The sequence below is a fragment of the Neoarius graeffei genome, chromosome 6 (assembly GCF_027579695.1).
Source record: "Neoarius graeffei isolate fNeoGra1 chromosome 6, fNeoGra1.pri, whole genome shotgun sequence".
NCBI lineage: Eukaryota > Metazoa > Chordata > Actinopteri > Siluriformes > Ariidae > Neoarius > Neoarius graeffei.
In genome coordinates this window covers 84,797,839-84,825,289 of record NC_083574.1, presented here as the reverse complement: position 1 = coordinate 84,825,289, position 27,451 = coordinate 84,797,839, and the positions used below count along the sequence as shown (strand labels likewise).

Sequence of the window (27,451 nt, the reverse complement as noted above, 5' to 3'; positions counted from 1 at the left end):
ATCTGACATGCAATGTGAGCACACGACTCCACAGCTTATAACTTAAACGCTAGAGAAAGTCTTGTTTATGTTTTGCAGATGTGCTATCGGATCATATCCTCATTTCTTTTCTATCATTAAATAATATTGGCTTTTTTTTCAGGGTATATCAGGTATATTCCATTCAGCTAGCTGAACAAGTCAAAGATTAGTAGCTGAATGGAACATCTCTGATATACCACGAAGCCAGACAATATTATTATTATTATTATTATTATACACATTCCTTTCGGTGTTCAACGCGTCTTTCTCTTTCAAGATTCTTTCAAAACCTTCCGTATTTAGCGAAGCAAACCTGGCGGCCATGTTTGTTTACAAATTGTCACCGTCGCTCACGAGCGCGGATGTTTTACGTCTCCAACGTGTGACGTCATGTTGTCTTGACAACCATGCAATATCGCAAACTATATTCAACGCTCATTCTCCATTGGGTAGAGTGATGTAATACACGTAGGATAAGCGATATGCTAACAATAGTGCATGCTGTTGAACCAAATGAATGAAACCCGCTAGAAGGGACTAGAACACGTTTTTATTCCATTGAAAAGTGTCCTGTATGGATAATAATCTGCATGAATGCAGTTAACTAGCTAACTAACTACCACTTCTTCGCCTTATTAGCTCGTTTTCTGAGTAGCTGGAGTTTTATCATTTCTCGAGTGAGCTAGTAAATTAATTTATGAAATATTCATCCATTTTATTTATTTATTTTTGTCACACAAAAAGCCAAATAAACAGGAATTGGGTCATTGACATACATACATACATACATACATACATACATACATACATACAAACATACATACTTATTAACAACCTGTATTATACAACCCCGATTCCAAAAAAGTTGGGACAAAGTACAAATTGTAAATAAAAACGGAATGCAATAATTTACAAATCTCAAAAACTGATATTGTATTCACAGTAGAACACAGACAACATATCAAATGTCGAAAGTGAGACATTTTGAAATTTCATGCCAAATATTGGCTCATTTGAAATTTCATGACAGCAACACATCTCAAAAAAGTTGGGATAGGGGCAATAAGAGGCTGGAAAAGTTAAAGGTACAAAAAAGGAACAGCTGGAGGACCAAATTGCAACTCATTAGGTCAATTGGCAATAGGTCATTAACATGACTGGGTATAAAAAGAGTATCTTGGAGTGGCAGCGGCTCTCAGAAGTAAAGATGGGAAGAGGATCACCAATCCCCCTAATTCTGCGCCGACAAATAGTGGAGCGATATCAGAAAGGAGTTCAACAGTGTAAAATTGCAAAGAGTTTGAACATATCATCATCTACAGTGCATAATATCATCAAAAGATTCAGAGAATCTGGAAGAATCTCTGTGCGTAAGGGTCAAGGCCCGAAAACCATACTGGGTGCCCGTGATCTTCGGGCCCTTAGATGGCACTGCATCACATACAGGCATGCTTCTGTATTGGAAATCACAAAATGGGCTCAGGAATATTTCCAGAGAACATTATCTGTGAACACAATTCACCGTGCCATCCGCCGTTGCCAGCTAAAACTCTATAGTTGTTAGGACTAGGACTGTTTTGGCCTCTAGAGGCCGCTGTTATTTCCTTTTCATGTCGTGTTTATTTTGGCCTCTAGAGGCCGCCACTGTTCCTGTGTTTTGTGTTTGTGTTAATTGCCTAATTATCTTCACCTGTGTCCTTAATTAGTTTGTCTATTTATACCCCTGAGTTCAGTCCTCTTGTCACGGAGTCTTTGTGCTGTTATGTTTATCTCCAGTTTCCTTTGTACTGTGTTTTTTGATCTTCTTAGCTTTTGAATTTTTGCACTTTGCTTTTCTTTTGGATTATACTCTTTGGTTTTTTTTTGTCTTTTGTTTTGCCCTGTATATAGTGTATATAGTTTAAATAAACCTTTTGATTCTTTTTCTACTTCCGCCTCACGCCTCTGCATTTGAGTCATCCCCCTGGTGGCCTAGTGGGGGTTTGCTGGATTATCACACCAACGAACCAGGTTCGAATCCCAGCAAAACCCTAACAGAAAGACTCCGTCATGACCGACTCAGCAGAGGCTGCTTCAACTGTCTACCCGGCCAACCTTCAGGGAATTATGGCAGCTTTGACACGCTTCGGAGCGACCATGGACGCTCATGGACGTACGCTCACCAGCCAACGTGAGGCCCTCGCTCGCCACGAGGAACTGCTTCAGCAAATTGGGAAAACCCTGGCACAGCTGACATCTCTGCCTGCATCTCCTGCTCCTGATCCAGTTCCTGCTCCTGATCCAGCTCCCACTCCTGCTCCAGTGCCTCCTGCAATGCTGCCTTCTTCACCTCGCGAACCCAGCCTTCCTGCACCACAGAGGTATGACGGCAAGCACAGTGAGTGCCGAGAGTTCCTTACCCAGTGTCAACTCACCTTTGAGCTTCAGCCTACCACCTACACTACGGATCGCCGCAAGATTGCCTTTGTGATCACCTTATTAGCTGGTAAGGCGCGAGCCTGGGCTACTGCTATCTGGCAAAGACAGGGACCTGAGTGCTTTGATTTCCAGCTGTTTTCTGAAGAGATGCTTCGGGTCTTCGATCAGGCAGACATCAGTACCGACGCAGCCCGAAAGCTCATGTCCATCCGGCAAGGAGGAAGCGTCGCAGATTACGCCATCTCGTTCCGAACACTCGCAGCAGTAAGTGGATGGAACGAGACTGCCCTGGTGTCAGCCTTCCACCATGGTCTGTCTGACCCCATCAAGGACGGTCTGGCCTCTATTGGATGCCCAAGTGACCTCGAAACCCTCATCTCACATGCTATTCGTCTGGACAACAGGATGAGAGAACGCCACCAAGCCTTGAGCCCCCCCAGCCTCCCTACCTCTACCTGGAGACCGTCTACCTCCTTCAGTGACTGTCCAGAACCCATGCAAGTGGGTCGTACTCGCCTCTCCGCATCTGAGAGGGAGCGCAGAAGGAGGGACAAGTGCTGCATCTACTGTGGCAAGCCTGGTCACTTCCGAGCATCATGTCCCGAACTCTTGGGAAAAGGACCGCCCCGTCCAGCCGAGGGAGGGTTGTGACGGGGCCTACCCTCTCTCCCGGACTCCCTGGTCAAGGAATCTACATCCCGGTCTCCATCTCCTGGGGTGAGTCTGTCCACTCTTGTCAAGCTTTGATAGACTCAGGGGCGGCTGGGAACTTTATGGATATTCACTTCGCCCAAAGCATCAATATACCTACTGCACCTCTTGAAGTCCCACTGTCTGTGTCTGCCCTCGATGGCCAAGCGTTAGGTGATGGAAGAGTCACCCAAGTTACTTCTCCAGTTTTCCTCCAGTCTCAAGGTCACAAGGAAGAAATATCCCTGCACCTGATTCCTTCACCTGAGTTCCCAGTTATTCTAGGCCTTCCTTGGCTTACTCGCCACAACCCTCGCATAGACTGGGTAACAAGCCAGGTTGTGGAATGGGGCCCTGCATGCCATGCCTCTTGTCTGCTCTCTAGCTCTCCTGTGTCTCCTGCCGAGCCCCCTGATCTCACCGAGTTATCTCAAGTTCCCACAGAGTACTGGGATCTCAAGGAGGTATTCAGCAAGAGCAGGGCCGCCGTTCTTCCTCCGCACCGGGCCTACGACTGTGCCATCGACTTGCTCCCTGGGACTACCCCTCCTCGTGGCAGACTGTTTTCACTCTCTCAGCCAGAACGCAAGGCCATGGAGGAATACCTCAAAGATGCCCTGGTCTCTGGGTTTATTCGACCCTCCACTTCACCTGCTGGAGCCGGCTTCTTCTTTGTCGGCAAGAAGGATGGGGGGCTCCGACCATGTATTGATTACAGGGGCCTGAATAAGATCACTGTGCGCAACCGATATCCCCTTCCGCTGATGTCCACAGCTTTCGACCTGCTCCAAGGCGCCACCGTCTTCACCAAGTTGGACCTACGGAACGCATACCACCTCATCCGTATCCGACAGGGAGACGAGTGGAAGACTGCCTTTAACACCCCGTCTGGGCACTACGAATACCAGGTGATGCCCTTCGGACTCACCAACGCACCAGCTGTTTTTCAGGCCCTAATCAACGACGTCTTAAGGGACATGATTAACCTATACGTTTTTGTCTACCTCGACGACATCCTTATCTTTTCCAAGACCGTGCAGGAGCACCGCCACCATGTCCGCCAGGTTCTCCAGAGGCTGCTACAGAACAATCTGTTCGCCAAGGCCCAGAAATGCGAATTTCATGTTCCCGAGGTCTCCTTTCTGGGATTTATTGTACGGACAGGCCAACTCCAAATGGACCCTGCCAAGACCCTGGCCGTCCGGGATTGGCCTACTCCCAAGTCCGTTAAGGAGGTTCAGCGGTTCTTAGGATTCGCTAACTTCTACCGCAAGTTCATCAGGAACTTCAGTTCTGTGGCAGCACCCATGTCAGACCTCACCAAAGGGACAGGTGGATCTTATGGCTGGTCTCCTCAGGCAGAAAAGGCGTTCAAAGACCTCAAGGACCGCTTCTGCACGGCACCCATTCTGGTTCTCCCGGACACCTCCCAACCATTCATCGTGGAGGTGGACGCCTCGGACAGTGGTGTCGGCGCGGTGCTCTCTCAACGTTCGGAAGGAAAGCTGCACCCCTGCGCTTACTTCTCCCACCGCCTGAGTCCTGCTGAGTCCCGGTACGATGTGGGGGATCGAGAACTGCTAGCGGTCAAACTGGCCCTTGAGGAGTGGAGGCACTGGCTGGAGGGAGCACAACATCCATTCCTGGTTTGGACTGACCACAAGAACCTGGAGTACCTCCAGCAAGCCAAGAGACTGAACCCTCGACAGGCTAGGTGGGCCCTGTTTTTCAGTCGGTTTGACTTCACCCTCTCATACCGCCCCGGCTCCAAGAACACCAAACCTGACGCACTGTCCAGACTGTTCTCTGCCACTAACAGGGAGAATGAAGTCGGGCCTATTATCCCTGTGTCCCGGATTGTGGCCCCTGTCCGCTGGGGTATTGAGGAGGCTGTCCGACGAGCCCAACGCCAGGACCCCGGTCCTGGGATGGGGCCACCAGGCCTCTTGTACGTCCCACATCAAGCCCGGGCCAAGGTTCTCCAGTGGGGTCACTCTTCCCCTCTCACCGCCCACCCGGGAGCTCGGAGGACCCTGGACTTCCTGAAAAGACGCTTCTGGTGGCCTAACATGGAGAAGGAAGTAAGGTCATTTGTCCTGTCCTGTGAGGTTTGCACCAGAACCAAGAACCCACGACAGCGTCCCCAGGGTCTCCTGCATCCTCTGACCATTCCCCGGCGTCCCTGGTCCCACGTGGCAGTCGACTTTATCACGGGTCTCCCTGAGTCACAAGGTAACACGGTCATTTTGGTCTTAGTTGACAGATTCTCCAAGGCCTGCCGCTTCATACCACTGTGCAAACTCCCCTCTGCTCTTGAAACTGCGAAACTTTTGTTTAATCATGTCTTCCGAGTCTTTGGTCTTCCACAGGACATCGTCTCAGACCGAGGGCCCCAGTTCTCCTCCCGAGTGTGGCACGGGTTCTGCAAGGTCATCGGAGCCACTGCCAGCCTCTCCTCTGGGTTTCACCCACAGTCCAATGGTCAGACGGAGAGGCTCAACCAGGACCTGGAAACCACCCTGCGAGGCCTGGCTATGGATAACCCGACATCGTGGAGCACCTGGCTGCCATGGGCGGAGTACGCCCACAACACCCTGCAGTCATCGGCCACCAAGCTGTCGCCATTCCAGTGCCAATTCGGGTTCCAGCCACCTCTGTTCCCGGACCAGGAGGAGGACGCGGGGGTGCCCTCGGTCAACCAATATGTGAGACGGTGTCGCAAGACCTGGAGCAAGGTCAGGAAGACCCTCATACAGACCTCCAGAACCAACCAGACTCAGGCCAACCGCCATAGAAGACCTGCACACGCTTTCCGCCCTGGGCAGCGTGTTTGGCTGTCCACTAAGGACCTTCCACTGCGGGTGGAGAACCGCAAGCTTGCTCCTCGCTACATTGGCCCCTTCAAGGTGGTGCGCAGGGTGAACCCTGTCTCCTACCGGCTCCAGTTGCCCCGGACTCTGAGGATCAACCCCACTTTCCATGTTTCCCTGTTACGGCCCGTACTGACGTCTACGTATGCCCCTGCCCCTAGGAACCCTCCACCCCCCCGCATCTTCCAGGGGCAGACTGTGTTCACTGTGAATCGCCTGCTTGACTCCCGCCGGGTCCGCGGCGGGTTGCAATATCTGGTGGACTGGGAGGGCTATGGTCCTGAGGAGCGCTGCTGGGTTCCTGCTCGGGATGTCCTTGATAAAGAACTATGTCGGGACTTCCATTCGGCCCATCCGGATCGCCCTGGGAACGTCAGGAGACGCTCCTAGAGGGGGGGGTCCTGTTAGGACTAGGACTGTTTTGGCCTCTAGAGGCCGCTGTTATTTCCTTTTCATGTCGTGTTTATTTTGGCCTCTAGAGGCCGCCACTGTTCCTGTGTTTTGTGTTTGTGTTAATTGCCTAATTATCTTCACCTGTGTCCTTAATTAGTTTGTCTATTTATACCCCTGAGTTCAGTCCTCTTGTCACGGAGTCTTTGTGCTGTTATGTTTATCTCCAGTTTCCTTTGTACTGTGTTTTTTGATCTTCTTAGCTTTTGAATTTTTGCACTTTGCTTTTCTTTTGGATTATACTCTTTGGTTTTTTTTTGTCTTTTGTTTTGCCCTGTATATAGTGTATATAGTTTAAATAAACCTTTTGATTCTTTTTCTACTTCCGCCTCACGCCTCTGCATTTGAGTCATCCCCCTGGTGGCCTAGTGGGGGTTTGCTGGATTATCACACCAACGAACCAGGTTCGAATCCCAGCAAAACCCTAACAATAGTTCACAGAAGAAGCCGTATCTAAACACGATCCAGAAGCGCAGACGTCTTCTCTGAGCCAGGGCTCATTTAAAATGGACTGTGGCAAAGTGGAAAACTGTTCTGTGGTCAGACGAATCAAAATTTGAAGTTCTTTATGGGAATCAGGGACGCCGTGTCATTCGGGCTAAAGAGGAGAAGGACGACCCAAGTTGTTATCAGCGCTCAGTTCAGAAGCCTGCATCTCTGATGGTATGGGGTTGCATTAGTGTGTGTGGCATGGGCAGCTTACACATCTGGAAAGACACCATCAATGCTGAAAGGTATATCCAGGTTCTAGAGCAACATATGCTCCCATCCAGACGACGTCTCTTTCAGGGAAGACCTTGCATTTTCCAACATGACAATGCCAAACCACATACTGCATCAAGTACAGCATCATGGCTGCGTAGAAGAAGGGTTCGGGTACTGAACTGGCCAGCCTGCAGTCCAGATCTTTCACCCATAGAAAACATTTGGCGCATCATAAAACGGAAGATATGACAAAAAAGACCTAAGACAGTTGAGCAACTAGAATCCTACATTAGACAAGAATGGGTTAACATTCCTATCCCTAAACTTGAGCAACTTGTCTCCTCAGTCCCCAGACGTTTACAGACTGTTGTAAAGAGAAAAGGGGATGTCTCACAGTGGTAAACATGGCCTTGTCCCAACTTTTTTGAGATGTGTTGTTGTCATGAAATTTAAAATCACCTAATTTTTCTCTTTAAATGATACATTTTCTCAGTTTAAACATTTGATATGTCATCTATGTTCTATTCTGAATAAAATATGGAATTTTGAAACTTCCACATCATTGCATTCCGTTTTTATTTACAATTTGTACTTTGTTCCAACTTTTTTGGAATTGGGGTTGTAAAGCTATGTGCAGTTATTCCCCCCCCACCACCACCATCATTTTATTAAAAGGAACATATGCCCAATAATCTAATATCAAAAATGTGAACTTTTTACGCAGTCTTTCTCGATCTCTCAACTTCATTTAAAGAAAGCAGTGGCAAAATTTTTACAGTTTTGTCCATCAAGAAGCTCAATTTGACATGTATGTCAACAAAAATGTTTAAAAATGAACTTTTTTGTTGCTAATGATCATGAAGGAACAGTCTGTCAACATTATACACACACACACACGCGCAATGATTTTATTATCGTTTTATTCTCAGGGTGCACAAACTTTTGCACTTAACTGTATTAAATGATCTTATAGTACCGTGTCTGTCTCTTATCTGTTAAGGAAAGTGCTTTTGCTTGGATTTTTCTTCCAGATTCTTGGTTTCTCATTCACACACACACACACACACACACACACACGCACACACACACACACACACACACACACCATGCCTGCTTTGTAAACCTGTTGCTCATTCTAACCCTCTCAAACAAGATGCCAAACACCTTCTCCTGTTTCATTCAGAGCTGATTCAGCCACTCAATACACCTTATGTAACTGCTTACATCACATCCAGCCAATCACATGATCACTAAACCCCTCTAGTATTTCACTCGTACACAGACAGGGACACACTGTGTGTGTGTGTGTGTGTGTGTGTGTGTGTGTGTGTGTGTGTGTGTGTGTGTGTGTAGCAATCATCAAAACCACCACCAGCTGCTCCATGACCACGCATCAGACTCTTTCATTTTCAGTAAAATACACAAATCTGATTTCATGCAGGGGCGGTGTAGTGTAGTGGTTAGCACTGTCGCCTTACAGCAAGAAGGTCTGGGTTCGAGCCCCGTGGCCGACGAGGGCCTTTCTGTGCGGAGTTTGCATGTTCTCCCCGTGTCCGCGTGGGTTTCCTCCGGGTGCTCCGGTTTCCCCCATAGTCCAAAGACATGCAGGTTAGGTTAACTGGTGACTCTAAATTGACCGTAGGTGTGAATGTGAGTGTGAATGGTTGTCTGTGTCTATGTGTCAGCCCTGTGATGACCTGGCGACTTGTCCAGGGTGTACCCCGCCTTTCGCCCGTAGTCAGCTGGGATAGGCTCCAGCTTGCCTGCGACCCTGTAGAACAGGATAAAGCGGCTACAGATAATGGATGGATGATTTCATGCAGGCCAGGACTACAAACCTGTGCTTTTATTGATAAAGAGAAATTACATTTTATAAAGTATAGCCTTAGAATGCAATCAGATGCAGATTTATTGGCACTAGAAATGTAATTTTCAATTGAAGGTCCTTTATTCTAAGACATAAAATAAAACACTCACTAATCAACCCAGTGTTGTAGTCGGGTCAGTAAACCTTGAGTCCAAGTCCAGTCTTGAGTCCCCAGTGTTCAAGTCCAAGTCATTAAAAAAAAAATTCGAGTCGAGTCCACTATTGATCTGAGTCGAGTCAAGTCCAAGTCTCCAACCGTACCATTTGATGGTGGCTGTTTCAGTGCCATTAACATTAGTTTGTTCCTGAACATGACGTATGAACAGGTGAATGTGCTTCTCTTTATCAGGGTGTGAGATGGTTGGGAGACGGATGTAAGTTCAGAAGGTGTGTTTATTAATACAAGTGAAGACGGTAAATAATCCAGAACGGCAGGCAAAATCGTAAAACGTTGAAAGAGGCAATAGTTCAAGCGAGGCACAAATGGGCTATCGTAGACTCGGCAGAATCACAGACGAGAAACAGGAAATCAGGGATCAGGAAACCAAACAAGGAAATAAGGCTCAGTAATGTATCAGCAAAGCAACTCAATACTTCGCAAAGTAAGTGTGTTTTCACAGTTTTTATATCGGCGCGCTGATTGCGCCTTAATCCTGTGCAGGTGCAAGTCGTTTACGGTGCGTGCGCAAAAGTCCGCTTGGCACGTGCACTGTCCGGAGCGCGCCCGAGAGTCTATCTGATGCATGCGCCAAGGCGCACAGGTGTGACACTCTTGCATGAAATCAGTACAAAAATGAACGTAGATATCAATATCTTATGCCAAATTATTATGGCGTGTTCCAAAAAATAAAGAAAAAATCCGTCTTTGTCTCCAATTTACGAGTCTGAATGCAGTTAATGCACGAGTCCGAGTCTGAGTCATCAGTGCTGAAGTCCAAGTCGAATCACGAGTCCTTAAAATTAGTGCACGAGTTGGACTCGAGTCCAAGCCCTGGACTTGAGTACTACAAAGCCTGAGTCAACCCTCTCATGAGTAACAGTGGATTGTACGGTAGATGAAATCTGCAACCCTCTTGAGTGGATCTGAATAGCAAAGTTTTAGTATAAAGATCATAGAAAATCGACAGATTCGGACTATTTCTCGATAATCACCTCCAGCGACTCGGCAAAATGTTGGCCAATGGCTTCGTCGCTCTAAGTGAAGAAGAATTACAAATGATGAAAGAAAATGCAGTTCCTGAAAGCACTAAAGATGCTACGAAGTTTGGTCTAAAACTATTCAAAGGTGAGGTGAAGTTGGGATTTATTTTATCGATTTTAAAACAAAGTATTTTATGTGAGTCGGCACAGATAAATTGCACAAGTCTGTACACATTACATTTGCATCCTGCTTTTGAAAATTGAGAATTTTTTTTTTAAATACAATTTTTAATTTAAAAAAAAATAATAAATCACTTGTATATTCATTCTCAAACAATTATCTGCCTCAGGCTCAGTGAATGTTGGTGAATAATAACTGAGATGAAGTCTCGGTTATTCTTCACCGATATTCACTTCGCCTTCAGTGAATAATTGTTGAATAATAGGGTTGTGTACCATTCAGTTTGTCAATGGAAATGTCAACGTTATTATCTTCTATTTCATACTTCAGCCCTCCCTGTGTCCGAAATCACTCACTCGTTCAGCACTCCCTATATAGGGAATTACTATATAGAGGACTATATAATGAGCTCATTGATAAAATGAAAAAAACACTTACGGATACTACTCCGTCGCGCTGGTATTTACGTCATTACTGTCGCACAATTAAAACGTGCCAGATCAGTCGGCTGGTGGGTTTTCAAAATAATAAATACACTACCGTTCAAAAGTTTGGGGTCACTTTGAAATGTCCTTATTTTTGAAAGAAAAGCACTGTTCTTTTCAATGAAGATCACTTTAAACTAATCAGAAATCCACTCTATACATTGCTAATGTGGTAAATGACTATTCTAGCTGCAAATGTCTGGTTTTTGGTGCAATATCTCCATAGGTGTATAGAGGCCCATTTCCAGCAACTCTCACTCCAGTGTTCTAATGGTACAATGTGTTTGCTCATTGCCTCAGAAGGCTAATGGATGATTAGAAAACCCTTGTACAATCATGTTAGCACAGCTGAAAACAGTTGAGCTCTTTAGAGAAGCTATAAAACTGACCTTCCTTTGAGCAGATTGAGTTTCTGGAGCATCACATTTGTGGGGTCGATTAAATGCTCAAAATGGCCAGAAAAATGTCTTGACTATATATTTTCTATTCATTTTACAACTTATGGTGGGAAATAAGTGTGAGACTTTTCATGGAAAACACAAAATTGTCTGGGTGACCCCAAACTTTTGAACGGTAGTGTACATGCATGTATTTTTGTGATAAATCCATATTATACTGAGCGCATTTCTGACATTAATCAATACAAAGTACCTGCATCTTTCAGTTCTTTGAAATCAAGGCTGAATCCTTTCTTTCTTCTTTGCCGCTGCCTTTTATTGAATCAAATTTGAAGCTTTTGATTTCATTTCTTTCAGCGCAACCGCAATGCATGATGGGATATATTGCTTGGTTAGTGACCATCGGTTGTACACTACTTTTCAAGATGCATTGTAGGATATTTTGAGTGCACTATATAGGGTTCTCACTATACATTCGGACAGCACTACAAAATGGCGTCCTCACTATATAGTCCACTATATAGTGAGTAGGGAGTGATTTCGGACACAGGGCCTGTCTTGCAAACTTTTTTAAAAACAGAATGGTCTTTTAAATATTTATTTTTATGAATTAAAAGTCAGTTCATGCCTTAAAGTAATGATGGATGTCGTTTCTCTTTACTTAGTTGTTCGGTTCTTGACATACTACGGATTAATACAGTTGTGGATGGAATAGGGCTATTTATGATAGGGCATTGTTTTTATTTACCATTTACTGTTTGATCTCAAATGTGGCGGCATGGTGGTGTAGTGGTTAGTGCTGTCGCCTCACAGCAAGAAGGTCCGGGTTCGAGCCCCGTGGCCGGCGAGGGCCTTTCTGTGCGGAGTTTGCATGTTCTCTCCGTGTCCGCGTGGGTTTCCTCCGGGTGCTCCGGTTTCCCCCACAGTCCAAAGACATGCAGGTTAGGTTAACTGGTGACTCTAAATTGACCGTAGGTGTGAATGTGAGTGTGAATGGTTGTCTGTGTCTAAGGCTACATCCACACGACAACGGCAACGAGATGTTATTTAAAAAAATATCGCGTCCACATGGGCAACGATCAGTAAAATATCAGGTCCATATGGCAACGCAACGCTTGCTGAAAACGATGCAATACACATGCCACACCTCTAGGGGCGCTGTAAGACGGTCCCTTCGGAGACACCAGAACAATAGAAGAAGTAAGGACGCATGCGCATAAACTATTATGCGCGAGACTTCATATTAGCCACAAAGTCAGAAAAATCTGTTCGTAAAATTACATTATAATGACCAAATACAATGAAAAGTATTTTTCCAGTCTCACCTGTGAAAGGTAATCCCATGTGATCTCGTTTGGACGGCAAACCTGTTGGTACAGTTAAACGCAGCTAATCTTTATTCTCCGCTTTGACCTATCCAATATGGCGGCGAGGATGACGTATGATTCTACGCGGAAGGCGGCATCTTTAATGGTCCGGAATAAATTGAATGCTACACGTTGATGGATTAATTTGTTGTTTCTCACCTGTGAAAGGTAATCCCATGTGATCTCGTTTGGACGGTAAACCTGTTGGTACAGTTAAACGCAGCACATGAATCTTTATTCTCCGCTTTGACCTATCCAATATGGCGGCGAGGATGACGTATGATTCTACGCGGAAGGCGGCGTCTTTAATGGTCCGGAATAAATTGAATGCTACAAGTTGATGGATTAATTTGCTCTTCTATGCCCTTTTTGAGGAACGTATTGTAGGACTTAAACCAACATCTGAAGAGGTGAGATCACTCCTTTTTTTCCCTATTTTTGCTGGCGGGATTGACTCTGCCCTAAGGGCAGAGTCTCTCTCTCTCTCTCTCTCACTTTGCACCATTACACAATAAATATTCACAGTGAAAATATTTTGTAAGCACGTTTCATGAACCAAGTTATAGGATTTGTTGACAACTCGCATCGAGTTCGTTACACTTCTACCCGGCGTGAAGCACTGACAGTCATGTGGTTGTGACGTCATCGTAAACAAATCCGTTCTACTCATCCAGACGACTTCACAACGGCAACGTTGCCAGATCTTTCCACTCTGGAACCCGTTCTCAAAAAGATTGCGTTTTGGGCACCCAAAACGCCGGTGCCGTGTGGACTCCAGGCCTAAACGATAAGCAATTGTATCGGAGTCACCTGAATCCGTTGCCGTGTGGACAGGGCCTATGTGATGACCTGGCAACTTGTCCAGGGTGTACCCCGCCTTTCGCCCGTAGTCAGCTGGGATAGGCTCCAGCTTGGCTGCGACCCTGTAGAACAGGATAAAGCGGCTAGAGATAATGAGATGAGATCTCAAATACATTAAGAAGACAAGAAATTCGTCCACTAATTAACTTTTGACGAGGCACATCTGTTAACTGAAGCTCATTTCAGGTGACTATTTCATGAAGCTGGCCAGGTAAAATAATGCCAATAGTGTGTAAAGCGTCATCAAGGTAAACGCTGGATACTTTGAAGAATCAAAAATATGAAAAACTGGTTATTTTTAACACTTTTTTGTTTACCACATAATTCCATACATGTTCCAGATGTTATCTGATAGTTTTGATATCTTCAGTATTGTTCTACAATGTAGAAAATACAAAATACAGAAAAACCTTTGAATGAGTGGAGCAGGGGTGTACAAACTTTTGACTGGTACTGTATTTGTCAAGGAGTGATGTATTCTATTTTGTCCAAGAAAATATCTCCTTGAATCTTGCGAGTATTACAAAAAGGGGAAATATGGAAAATCCTTGACTTGCAAGTGACGTCAAAGCAAAAATAGGAACCCGGATGTCGGCCATGTTGGTGGAGATACGAATGCAGGGTCAAGTGACATTCCATATAAAACATAGTCACGTGTTTTTTAGCAACTCTCTTTGTTTTTCCACTGCTTTAAGCGTTCTTTTAGCTATGCTATATCTTTGTGCTGTATATGGTTGTGGTCACAACAGTACTCGTGACCCTGGCACATTCCAATTTTTTAGAATTCCGTCCGTGATTCGGAAAGAGGATGAGGAAACTCTGAGGCTTAGTACGGAGAGGAGACGAGCACGGCTGAACAACATCGGCAGGGCTGATCTAACAGAGGCGAAAACCAAAACAGCTCGTGTTTGCAGTGATCATTTTATCTCCGGTGAGATTCAAAAGCTTTCTCGATAATATCATGGAAGAATTTTATTTCATGTTGCTAGAATTTTGCTATAAAATGAGCGTTCTCTCTTGTCGTGGTTCACTCGGTCGTTGTTATAATTTTAACACGTGTATTACCGTTTCACTTCTCGGAATGCCAGCAAAATTATACGATAGAAACAATCCAGACTGGGCGCCTGCTCAGAACATGGGCTGTTTCTCGTCCAAGGTCAGACTCGATTCTTCAGCAGCCGAACCAGATAGAACGTGATATACAGTATCTGGGTACTCGATGGTCAGTAGAAACGTCTTATCTTCAGAAAAGTCTGACTTTTTTCAATAATATGGATCAAAACCACACATATCTATCTTCTCTTTGTATCGAATCTTCGCTCGAGCGTTCAAATCGTCGTAATGGTGAGAAAATTCGGCATCGTTTACAGACACGCTTTCAGCGGCCGCCGTCCTCGTCGCTTTGTAGATCCACCATCATGGCGGACGCTCATGACGTTTTGATCACGTGGTTGAAAGTTGTCTATACACTTGAAATGGAGTGTATAATTAATCATTATGATATTATGAAGCGTCTATGCTCTCTGTCTACAAAACCTCATAAAATATTTGGTTTAATATCCTGAGATGGGAAAATTTTATTTTCTGATGATTAAGTCCCCAAGTTCATTATCACAGTGTTGAAATCAACAATAAAACAAAAATATCGTTTTAACCTTTGTTGTAAACCAGTGGCGGCTGCTGGTTTTTAAAACAGGGGAAGCCCATTTTACGCATTCATCGTAAAACCTGTAGGCCGGATATCAAAGCATAGAAAGGTGTGCCCCATTAGCATAGTGAACTAGACAACCCTACCTAGTGGCAGAAAGTATTTTTGCTTGTACATTTCATGTTATAGTCTGGCTTGCCAGGCTAGTGCTTCATATCCTTAATCAAACATATCAAACATCCAAAAATCACTGGCTATTCAACGAAGAGCCTTGAACATCATACCCTGATATGCAACACAGAGTCTTTAACACAACAGCCAGCTGTGCAACACATCCTTGAACATCTTCTGCAACACAGTCTGGAAATTCATAACCAGGTAGGCTATGCAACACACAGAACCTTGAATATTATACCCAGGTATAACCTATAACACAGAGCCCACCATTCTCTTAACATTACTGAACAATATACACACTTCAGATTCATGAACATTATATGATGCACACTATTTATACACAAATTCTGCCCTCCGCTCCTTTTCCAGAAAATGGTCTGTGACCCTGTCATACCAGCTGGTTGTGCTTTCCAGAGACTTCACCAATTTCTGTTAGCAGCTAGCACTGCAGATCCCAATAAGGCTCAAGCTAGCCTACAACCAGATTGAACTACAAATGAAATAAACGAGTGAATTCACGAATGATCAAACTGATAGAATGGATGAAAGTTAACGGAGCACAACGAGTAATATTTACATTTATTTACAGAGTAATGTACAGAGACATCAATGAGAAGAAACGTTTATATGAAAAGAAATTCGGACAGCACTTTGGCACACGACTACACTTTCTCGACATCCGCTAGGGACTGACTGATCATGCTTCCGTGTTCCTCGCCGATGCCGAAGTACAGAGCCCGCCCTCCTCACTACCTCCAATAATCCTTCATCAGCCTGGGTTCTTGTCCCTCCCACTGTCTCGTTTAGTCCCAGAGAAGCCTGGCTTCCCTGGAAGTGATGATTTTGTCGATTTTAACCAATAACAACTAGCCGAAATTGGCTGTTCAGAGCCCTCTCATAGACTGCAACGGATACCCGTCTGCCAGCGCATAGAGCCCATTGAAATAAGAAAGGTTACAGCCAGTGTTGCCAGATTGGGCGGTTTTAAGTGCATTTTGGCGGGTTTTGAACATATTTTGGCTGGAAAACGTCAGCAGTATCTGGCAACGCTGGTTACAGCCTGGCAGCAAAGGTGATTCTCGTAGCGAACTGCAAGTTTGTCAGACATCACTCAAATAAGTTACAGGATAGTTATGAACGTAAATACAATCTTGGGCATATATTATGTTATGCAAGTTATTGTTTTAATGAGAATTCAGCGTCATAGATGCCGCAGTTTGGGGAGAGAATTTTAGGGGAAGCTCGGCTTCCCTTGTTGTCTCTGAGAAATCGCCCCTGTTGTAAACCCATTTTTTTCCCCCAGGGTGAAAATGATTTTGAAAATAATTTTGGAGCTTGATAATAAAAGAAAATGAGATAATCTAGACCGGTGGTCCATGAAGCATAGCTATAGTCCATGATTTTTTTTTTTTTTTTTAATTGGTACAATGATGGAAATCAATCACAACTGACTTTATCAAAGTTATTCTATTTAGGGGTCCAAGCACCAAAGTAAGCACAAACGTCATGTGGGTTTTTTTAGTGGAGAGTTCGGGAATAGAAAGCCCTCTGGCTCCAAAAATATTTCACAAATTTAAGTCATGTTCATGAAATAAATCCATACTGAGTGGGTTGGTGGAATTTATTTTACGGTTAAAGGGGCCCCTGGCATCAAGAAAATTATGAGAACGACTGAAATAGAACTTAAAAAAAGTGGAAAGTAGTTCACATATATAGGACTACAATGGCCCAAAGGATGGTGTGTGTGTGTGTGTGTGTGTGTGTGTGTGTGTGTGTGTGTGTGTAAGAGCTGTGAACTCTTTGTTTTGTAAGCATGTGGAATAGTGAGAGACAGAACAGAATGCATTAATATTCCTGTTGCACGAGGTCTGTCTGGAGCGCAGATATCTCACACACACACACACACACACACACACACACACACACACACACACACACGTTTGTTCTCCCAGCGTCTTTTATGTCACCCAAAGACTGTCGGACAGCTCACACAGAGGAAGGTGATAAATATGAGCGACAAAACGCATCACACCAAGACCATATTCTTACATAACGGTTTCATAACAAACGATTTCATACAGCAGAACAGAAAGACAGTCGCTCTTCTCTATCTGAAAGAGGCTCGCTACTGCAGAGAGTGAAGAAGAGTTATACAATAACGCAACGACAAAGAACAGTAATAAGGATCTCACACACACACAATGTAGTAAGCTGTAGTCGAAAAGTGAAGGTGTTTCCATGGTAACAGACAGAAGAATTGGGTGGGTTTAGTGGAGTTTCAGCTGAAGAGTGCAAGACAGGGATGAGCACAGAGAACACACACACACACACACACACACACAGAGCGCATGAGCTGCTCTTAGAGCTGTAATGAAGCATCAGAGCAACACATGAGGAGCGTATTCAATTCATCACTCAGTGCATCACTCTATACATCATACATGATCAACTATCATCCATCTGTCCATCCGTCCAGGAATCCATCCATTCACTCATTCATCCATCTCACCTGCCATCATCCTTTCACCCATTCATCCATATAATAATTTACCTTTCCATCCATCCATCCATCCATCCATCCATCCATCCATCCAATCTAATCATTAACTTTTCCATCTGTCCATCCATCTAATTATACTGTAACTTTTCCAGCCAGCCTTCCTTCCATCCATCCATCCATCCATCCATCCATCCATCCAATCATTTACTTTTCCATCCATCATCCAGCCTTTCATAATCCATTCCCTCATCCATCCATCCATCCATCCATCCATCCATCCATCCATCCATCCATCCAAGAATTTACTTTTCCATCCATCAATCCATCCATCCATCCATCCATCCATCTAATTTAATCATTAACTTTTTCATCCATTCATTCATCCAATCATTAAGTTTTCCATCCATCCATCCATCCATCCATCCATCCATCCATCCATCCATCCATCTTGCCTTCCATCATCCTTTCACCCATCCATCCATCCATCCATCCATATAATAATTTACCTTTCCATCCTTCCATCCATCCAGCCTTCATCATCCATCCATCCATCCATCCATCCATCCATCCATCCATCCATCCATCCATCCATCCAATATTTGTCTATTTGTCTATCCATTCTTCCATTCACCCAACAGTCTGTTCTTCAGACAATCTATCCATGCAGACACCCATTCTTACATCCAGCAATCCATTGACCTGTTCATTCTTACACTTATCTATCCGTCCATCCATTTACCCATTTGGCCATATACCCATTTTAATGGTCCATCATTCTGTCCACCATCAATCCATCCAACTGTCTATCTAAAGATCCATCCATCCATCCATCCATCCATCCATCCATCCATCCATCCACTACAGCAATGTTTGACTTACAACATGCTGTAACACCTCGCACTTCTACACCTGCAGCACTCAGACCAAATGGCATCTCATCATATTCTTAGATCTTTGTTTTACTCTAATGCTGCATGACTATAACACTACTGCTCACAACTTCCACACTTTCTGTCTCTGTCGTCTCGGCCAAGTGATGTTACCGTGACATGAAGCCTGAACCATGACCATCTGGCAGGGTCTCTCTCTCTCACACACACACACACACACACACACACACACTGCGGAAGGCAGATCCTAGCTGTTTACTGTGGGAGGGGCAACGGACATGAAAAACAGGAGATCCAATTGTGGGTTGTGCCTATATTATCCCAAAGTACAGCATGGGTGTGGCACATACTTATACCCCCCCCCCCCCCACACACACACACACATTAATTGTGCCAAGATCTAGTTACCAAAATAACCATGCACCCTTTCCTATTTTCTCTGACACACACACACACACACACACACACACACACACACACACACACACACACACACACAATTTAGAAGCATCAACACAACACACGGCCCTAAACACAAACCCTTGCCTTTCCACACTAACCTGGCCGCCATATATCACGGCGCTGTTGTGCTCGCCATCTCTTAGCAAGAAGGAGCCGCTACCGGATGGAGAAGAGGAGGAGAGGATGAAAGAAAGAGGAAGCATTCCACAACAGGAAGACAGAGATGTTAAAGAAAAGCTCTCAGCGCTGCTGCATTTGTGCCAGAGTCTCTCTATTAGTCCGCATGGTAATGGCTGCTCTCTTGCTCTCGCTCTCGTCTCTGCCTCCCTCTCTCTATCGCTCCGCATCTCCGTGTGCACTTGTGTATCTGCACTTGTGTGTCGTGTGTGTGTGTGTGTGTGTGTGTGTGTGACAGAAATGGTGCGTAACTGAGAGCGATGGACCCTCAACTGTGCAGAACCTGCTCTAAGGACGAGCCGAAAAACGAAAACATGAAGAGGACAAAGACAAAGAGGACGAGAGAGAAAATGAGGGAGATCTGGCTGGCGCAGCGTGCCCGCTGGCTCGTTAATAATTTAAAGTTGATGAAAGGAGCTGGTCTGACATCATTCACTTTCAGTTCACTTTACAGTCTACTGGTCAAACCAACAATTTAAACACACACACACACACACACACACACACACACACACACACACATTTGGCACTTTAATTAAGGAGAGTAGGCAATTCATTCTCTGTGTGGGATGTACAGTAACATGCAGTACAGTGTAAATGCTTTTCTATGGGACACATCAGCTGGAAATTTAAGCAAAGAAAAAAAGAGTTCACGCTGTTTATTATCCAGTTATTATCCTGTTTTTGTTTACATGGTAGCAGCTATGAACAGTCGTTCCCTCACCAGCCTCTGTTTTTTGTCTCAAGGTGTTAATAATCCATGTACCTGTCCAATTCAACCAACCATCCATCCATCCATCCATCCATCCATCCATCCATTTTACTGTCCATCCATCCATCCATCCATCCATCCATCCATCCATCCTACTGTCTATCAATACATGTACCCATCCATTCATCCATTTTACTGTCCATCAATGCATTTATCCAACCATTTATCCGTCCATGCATCCATCCATCTATTTTACTGTCCATCCATCCATTTTACTATCAATACATGTATCCATCCATTCATCCATTTTACTGTCCATCTATGCATTTATCCATCCATCCATCCATCCATCCATCCACTTATTTTACTGTCCATCAATACATTTATCCATCCATCCATCCATCCATCCATTTTACTGTCCATCAATACATTTATCCAACCATTTATCCATCCATTTTACTGTCCACCAATACATTTATCCAACCATTTATCCATCCATCCATCTGACTGTCCATCAATACATTTATCCATCCATCCATCCATCCATCCATCCATCCATCCATCCATCCATTTTACTGTCCACCAATACATTTATTCAACCATTTATCCATCCAGCCATCTGACTGTCCATCAATACATTTATCCATCCATCCATCCATCCATCCATCCATCTGTTTAATGTCCATCAAGACATTTATCCATCCACGATCCATCCATCCATTTTACTGTCCATTAATACATGTATCCATCCATTCATCCATTTAACTTTTCATCTACGTATGCATTTATCCAACCATTTATCCATCCATCCAACCATCCATCCATCCATTTTACTGTCCATCCCTCCATCCATAAATACAGCAAATCCCATACATTTGTCTATCATCTATCATCAATCCACTTTACTATACATCTATACCTCCCTCCATTCATTGAACCATCCATCCATAAACAAAACTACCTCACCATCCATCCATCTGATCAGTTGTTCAATGATGTCCATCCATCCATCCACCCATCCATCCATCCATCCATCCATCCATCCATCTAGAATCATGTCTGTCTCTCCAAATATCTGTTTGTCCATTCATCCATTCACTCAATAATTTATTCATAGGTCAGTTGATTCTGCTTTCACTTATATTCTAGCAGCTATAAACAACCATTCCCTCACCAGCTAAATTTTTCTCTCTCATAACATTGACAAGACAAAAACTTCATGTTACCAAGAAACTATAAAGCTCTCTGGCCTGAAGACTTTGGTGAAAAGCTTAATTCACAAATCTTCATCAGATGAATGTTATTGTCCAGGATGTATTGTTAATGAGTATCAATCACTAGTATTAATTCAGAGAAAGAGAATTTGTTTCTCTGAGAATGGAGTGGTAAAAGTATGCTGATAATATTCCTGGGTTCTGAGTGTAAAAACAACTCCACACACACGCCATTCAGTCTGTGAGTTATCACCTCGGGCTCTGTTGTGCTGTAAAGTCTGAGCAATCCCTCAAAACACACTCATCCCTCAGCATGATTTAGGCTCTCGGATGTCTTCACTGGACTGGTTTCAAGTAGCAATTTCATTAAAAGTTTACATCAAAAGATAAATCAAATGGAGTTCAAGCACTCTCTGCTTAGCCTGTCATACAGAGTCACAGTGCTGCCAATGCAGATCTATACATTTAAAACTACTACAATGAAGTTAGTGAAACAAACATCTTGTCTCTCTCTCTTAGTCAGTCTAGTGATGTTCTTCCACACCTCTCCTCATAGTGCATGGATGAGCTCAGAATCACATGTGTGTGTGGTGATACTGTGGCCTTGTTCCAGGGTTCTCTTCCCATCCGCTGATTATAAGATACTTCGTCTTTGAGGTTGTTTACCATGTTGCCATGACAACCTGGCTTGGGAATGAATTGGAAGTACACAATGTTACAGCAAAGCAGTGTTACGGTGGCTATGCTGTATCCATGGCAACACAGACTGTCCTTCACACACACACACACACACACACACACACACACACACACACACACACACACACATATATACACACACACACACACACACAATGTGCTGTAGTTCTGAATGACTGAACAAGTCGAGAGAGGAGGTGGTGAGAACAAACATCACAACATCACCCAGCGCAGGCTGAGAGAACAGACAGCCGGTCCGATATCAAGATGATAATCAAGCAGCATGAAGTCTTGTCTCTTGTTCATCTTTCTTTCTTTCACACACTTCCATTCGATCTGTGACTCTTTAAAGGACAAGTCCACACTCAAACACATTAAGAATGTACAGTCAAGCCGGAAAGTCTGCACACCCCTTCACCTTCTCCACCTTTTATTATGTTACAGACTTATTCTACAATAGATTGAGTTCATTTTTTTGTCACAAAATTCTACACAAAATAGCCCATAATGACAAAGTGAAAACAGGTTTTTAGACATTTGTGCTAATTTATTAAAAATTAAAATGTAAAATATCATATGGACACAAGTGTGCACACCCTTTCATATGACACCCAAAAGTGAGCTAAGGTGCATTTTGTTTCCACTGATACTGCTTGAGATGTTTCTACAACTTAATTGGAATCCACCTGTGGTAAATTCAATTGACTGGACATGATTGGGGATTGCCAACACCCACCTATATAAGGTCCCACAGTTGACAGTACATGTCAGAGCAAACTCCAAGACATGGGGTCAAAGGAATTATCTGCAGACCTCAGAAACAGGATTGTGTCAAGACATAGGTCTGGAGAAGGGTACAGAAAAATTGCTGCAGCTTTACAGGTCCCAAAGAGCACAGTGGCCACCATCCTTCATAAATGGAAGAAGATTGGAAGCACCAAGAATCTTCCTAGACCTGGCTGCCCAGCCAACCTGAGCGATTGGGGAAGACAGGCCTTGGCCAGGGAGGTGAGCAGGAACCCGAGGGTCACTCTGACAGAGCTCCAATGTATCCTTGTGGAGATGGGAGAACCTTTCAGAAGATCAACCATCCAGGCAGCACTCCACAAATCAGGCCTTTATAGTAGAGTGGCCAGATGGAAGCCACTCCTTAGTAAAAGGCACATGACAGCCTGCTTGGAGTTTGCCAAAAGGCACCTAGAGGACTCTCAAACCATGAGAAACAAGATTCTCTGGTCTGATGAAACCAAAATTGAACTTTTTGGCCTGAATACCAAGCGTCACATCTGGAGGAAACCAGGCACCGCTCATCACCTGGCTAATGCCATCCCTACAGTGAAGCATGGCGGTGGCAGCATCATGATGTGGGGGTGTTTTTCAGCAATGGGAACAGGGTGACTAGTCCTGATAGAGGGAAAGATGAATGCAGCTAAGTACACCGAGATCCTTGAAGAAAACCTGCTCCAGAGTGCTCTGGACCTCAGACTGGGGTGAAGGTTTACCTTCCAACATGACACCGACCCAAAGCACACAGCCAAGAGAACGAAGGAGTGGCTTTGGAGAAAGTCTGTGAATGTCCTTGGGTGGCCCAGCCAGAGCCCAGACCTGAATCCAATTGAACATCTGTGGAAGGGGCTGAAAATGGCTGTGTGCCAATGCTTCCCATCCAACTTGATGGAGCTTGCAAGGATATGCCAAGAGGAATGGGCAAAAATGTCCAGAAACAAGTGTGCCAAGCTTGTAGCTTCTTTCCCAAATGTCTTGAAGCTGTCAATAGTGCATCAACCAAGTATTAGGCTAAGGGAGTGTACAGATATGTAACCCCTAAATAACCTATTTTTGTCAGTAAAATGAAATTGCACATTTTCTAAAAACCTGTTTTCACTTCACAATTATTGGAGATTGTGCATAGATGTTTGAGGCAAAAAATGAACTCAATCTATTGTAGAATAAGTCTGTAATGTAATAAAATGTGGAGATGGTGAAAGGGGTATGCAGACTTTCTGGCTTGACTGTATATACTGAACTATTTGCTTAAATATTTTGATATTAATATGATGGTTGAGGAAAGACTTCCATTATTCCTGTGAGGGGTAAGCATCTGCCTACCATGCAGATGTGATGGGGACACTGCTTATCCAATTACAATGGTGTTTAATAGGACAACATTTTCAACAATCTCATACATAAATTATGAAGGTCAGGTTTCTATGACGGTGTATTAGGGCCACTGTCGGTTAAAAAAAAGAACACAGACCTGAGTAATAAATCTGCAAGAAAAACTAAGAAATTCTGAGAGTAAAATAATCTGAATTTCCTCTGGGGACACAGGAGAACCTCCTGTCACAGCCCTCACCTCAGAATGAGCCAATATCTACAGGGCCAGAGCGCTGCCCTGTGGTTAAGCCCTTCAAGCCATGGTTGGTGGGGTGTGCACTGCCCCCCAGCCTCCAGCTCCCAATGCCACTCTCAAGATGGATGGTGTTCCAGTGTCAGCACTGCTGGACTCAGGGAGCACCATCACCCTGGCTTGCCCCTCAGCCCTACCTCAGATCAACTAGCCCTGCAGAAGCCTGGCTGTTACATGTACACGGGGATGTGAGTGAGGTTTCCACCACAGAGGTCCAGATAGGGAGCCGATGAGGTGAGTGGCCTGTGATGATTGGTCTAATCCCTGATCTCCTCATGCCCCTCCTTGTAGGCAGAGACTGGCCAGGGTTTCCCACCACCCTGGGTGCATCAGAGAGGACGAGGAACAGAAAGTCCTCCAGAAGGCAATGGCAGCCCCACACTCCTCTAGCCATCCCTGGTACTGTGTCATTGGCAGAACAAAAAGGAGCAGCTGTGGAAGCCAAGGCCAAAGGTGAGTCCTCCTAATCCACTAATCCTCTCCACTTTGTCTCAGCAGGCAATGATAGAGGGGAACTTCGGTAAGGAACCAAAGGCAGATGACCGACTGAAGCACCGCTGGGGCCAGGTGCTACAGGTTGATGGGGAGAACCTGCACCCCAACCAGGAACTGCCAATGGCCTACTTTATGGGAAAGAATGGGTTCCTGTACTACCACTGTTGCCACCATGGTGAACCCTGTGACCTCCTCATTGTGCCTAGAGTCAAGATAGGCTCCGTCATGCACCTGGCCCACTCCCACCTGCTAGGAGGCCATCTGGGGCATCAAAACACCCTTGAGGAGATGGGGGACTAGCTCCACTGGATGGGTATGGTGACCAAGGTCCACAATTTCTCCCAATGCTGCCTTCAGTGCCAGTGGACCTCTCCTTACAAACCAGCCCGGCCCCATTAATTCCCCTCCCCATCACTGGGGTCTCTTTCAAGCAGGTGGGCATGGATCTTGTTGGGCATGAAGCACCTCAAAACCTCTGTCTACACCCTCAGACTGACAGCTTGGTAGAATGGTTTCAACCAAACCCTCTAGTGGATGTTGAGATGGGTGGTGGATGAAGAAGACTGAAACTGGAACCTATTCCTTCCCATGTCCTCATCACCATGCGAGAGACTCCTCAGTCCTCTACATGTTTTACACCTTTCAAGCTCTTATTCAGCCAATGGCCCAGAGGCCTAATGGACACGGTCAAGGAAGACTGGGAGGAGCAGACATCCCCTTTCTGCTCCCTCATCGACTATATCCAGGAGATGCATGAGCCAACTGAGCAGGTGGCCCCCATCATATGAACATGCAAATGGCCCATAGAGATATAAATCTCCTGAATCATTGGGTGAAACCAGTGCCGGCAGTCTCAGCCTTTCCTGTCCCATCCACATGTCCACCTGACCCAGAGCAAGTCTACAAGGGACACCTGCCCAAGCACAAAAGCTGCAAGAGTTGGAGGATCAGTTCAAGGACATGTTTTCTGCAGAGCCCAGATGGACCCACCTACTGCAGCATGAAATTAAGACCCCAGCTGGACTGGTCATCCAACAGTGGATCTACTGCATCCCAGAGGCCCGCCATCAAGCTATAGAAGCAGTAGTGACCCAAATGCTACAAGAGGGCATCAGTGAAGAATCCACCAGTCCCTGGTCCAGCTCCACTGTTGTGCTGAAGCCGGATTGAAGCCTCTGACTTTGCAATGACTTCTGGAGGCTGAGCAATGTGTCAGAGTTTGACAGCTACCTCTTGCCATGGGTGGATGACTTCACAGAGTGCCTAGGGAGTGCCCAGTTTACATCCACCATTGACACAACTAGTGACAGGTAGCCCTCTTCAGGGAGGCTTGGCCCAAAACTGTCTTCCAACTTCGGGCAATGGCAATATCGGGTCCTTCCGTTTGGACTCCATGGGGCTCTCGCAATGTTCCAGATGCTGATGGACATCGTCCAGAGACCCCCTCCTTCCTACGGTACGTCACAGCTTACCTGGACAACATGATCATCCACTCTAATGGCTGGCAAGCTCAGGGAGGTGCTGAATGGACTCCAGGCAGGGCTGGCAGAAGCCTTTCCTCATGTCTATGTTCAATCCTGCCACTAGAGGGCACCACGGTACTAACACTACTCCAACTATACATCCATCCATCCATCCATCCATTATCTCTAGCCGCTTATTCTGTCCTATAGGGTCGCAGGCAAGCTGGAGCCTATCCCAGCTGACTATGGGTGAGAAGCAGGGTACACCCTGGACAAGTCGCCAGGTCATTGCAGGGCTGACACAGAGACAAACAACCATTCACACTCACATTCACACCTACGGTCAATTTAGAGCCACCAATTAACCTAACCTGCATGTCTTTGGACTGTGGGGGAAACCGGAGCACCTGGTGGAAACCCTACTCCTACTACTGCCAATATTATTATTATTATTATTATTACTGCAACTACTGCTAAAACCACTGGTAACACTGCTATTATTACGACAGAATAAAAAAAGTTGCTGAAAGTGAATAAACTGATAATGAATATGATGTATATTGATATAGTATATTTCATATGTTTCAAAAATGTCATGTTTTCTTGTGAAGAGCTGGAAATTTGTTCTGACAATGCTAACACACACACACACACACACACACTTTTCAATGAAACAGCAATTAAACGACAATATGCCTGTAAACAAGGGGAGGGGGTTATTAAATATTCAGTGTGTGTGTGTGTGTGTGTGTTTGTGTGTGTCGAGTGAAATTCCTGCCTCAGGCAGTATGAATGCTGTACGAATGCCCAGAGGGAGCAGGGATATGGGAGCACAGCCAACCCCTTATGCCCGTCCTTATGCCAACCATCCGTTTTTTCTCCACCCTCCTGCTGGATAGAGCGGAACAAACCCTCCCCCCTGCATTTCCCCTCAATCCACTGCTCCATCTCTCCTGCCAAAATTACGTTTCCGGTTCAGCTTTTGTCCATCCTTCTATCCCTTCCTTCATGTTCTAGTGTGTCCTGACGAGAGTTGGCCTCAGCATGGACGAAGGCCCATCAGGGTCAGCCAAGATCATTGATCAGTGCAGACACACAGCAAAACTGCATTCAACTTCATGAGAGTGTAAAGCCACTGGGCTGAGAACTAA

At 45.0% G+C, this 27,451-nt stretch overlaps 1 protein-coding gene across 3 annotated transcripts in view; it reads right to left on the bottom strand.

The window, feature by feature from the left end:
* Window positions 1-27,451, bottom strand: part of LOC132888118 (protein Aster-B-like) — a 236,361-nt gene that overhangs the window by 99,750 nt on the left and 109,160 nt on the right. For 2 of the 3 annotated variants that reach the window (XM_060924119.1, XM_060924120.1), the window contains exon 1: window positions 19,229-19,292. The exons of the other annotated variant lie outside the window; for it this stretch is intronic. In XM_060924119.1, the coding sequence (XP_060780102.1) occupies window positions 19,229-19,239 (11 nt within the window). In that variant the 5' untranslated portion in view covers window positions 19,240-19,292. Of the gene's footprint in view, window positions 1-19,228; window positions 19,293-27,451 lie in introns of those variants that run through there. 3 annotated transcript variants of the gene reach the window in all.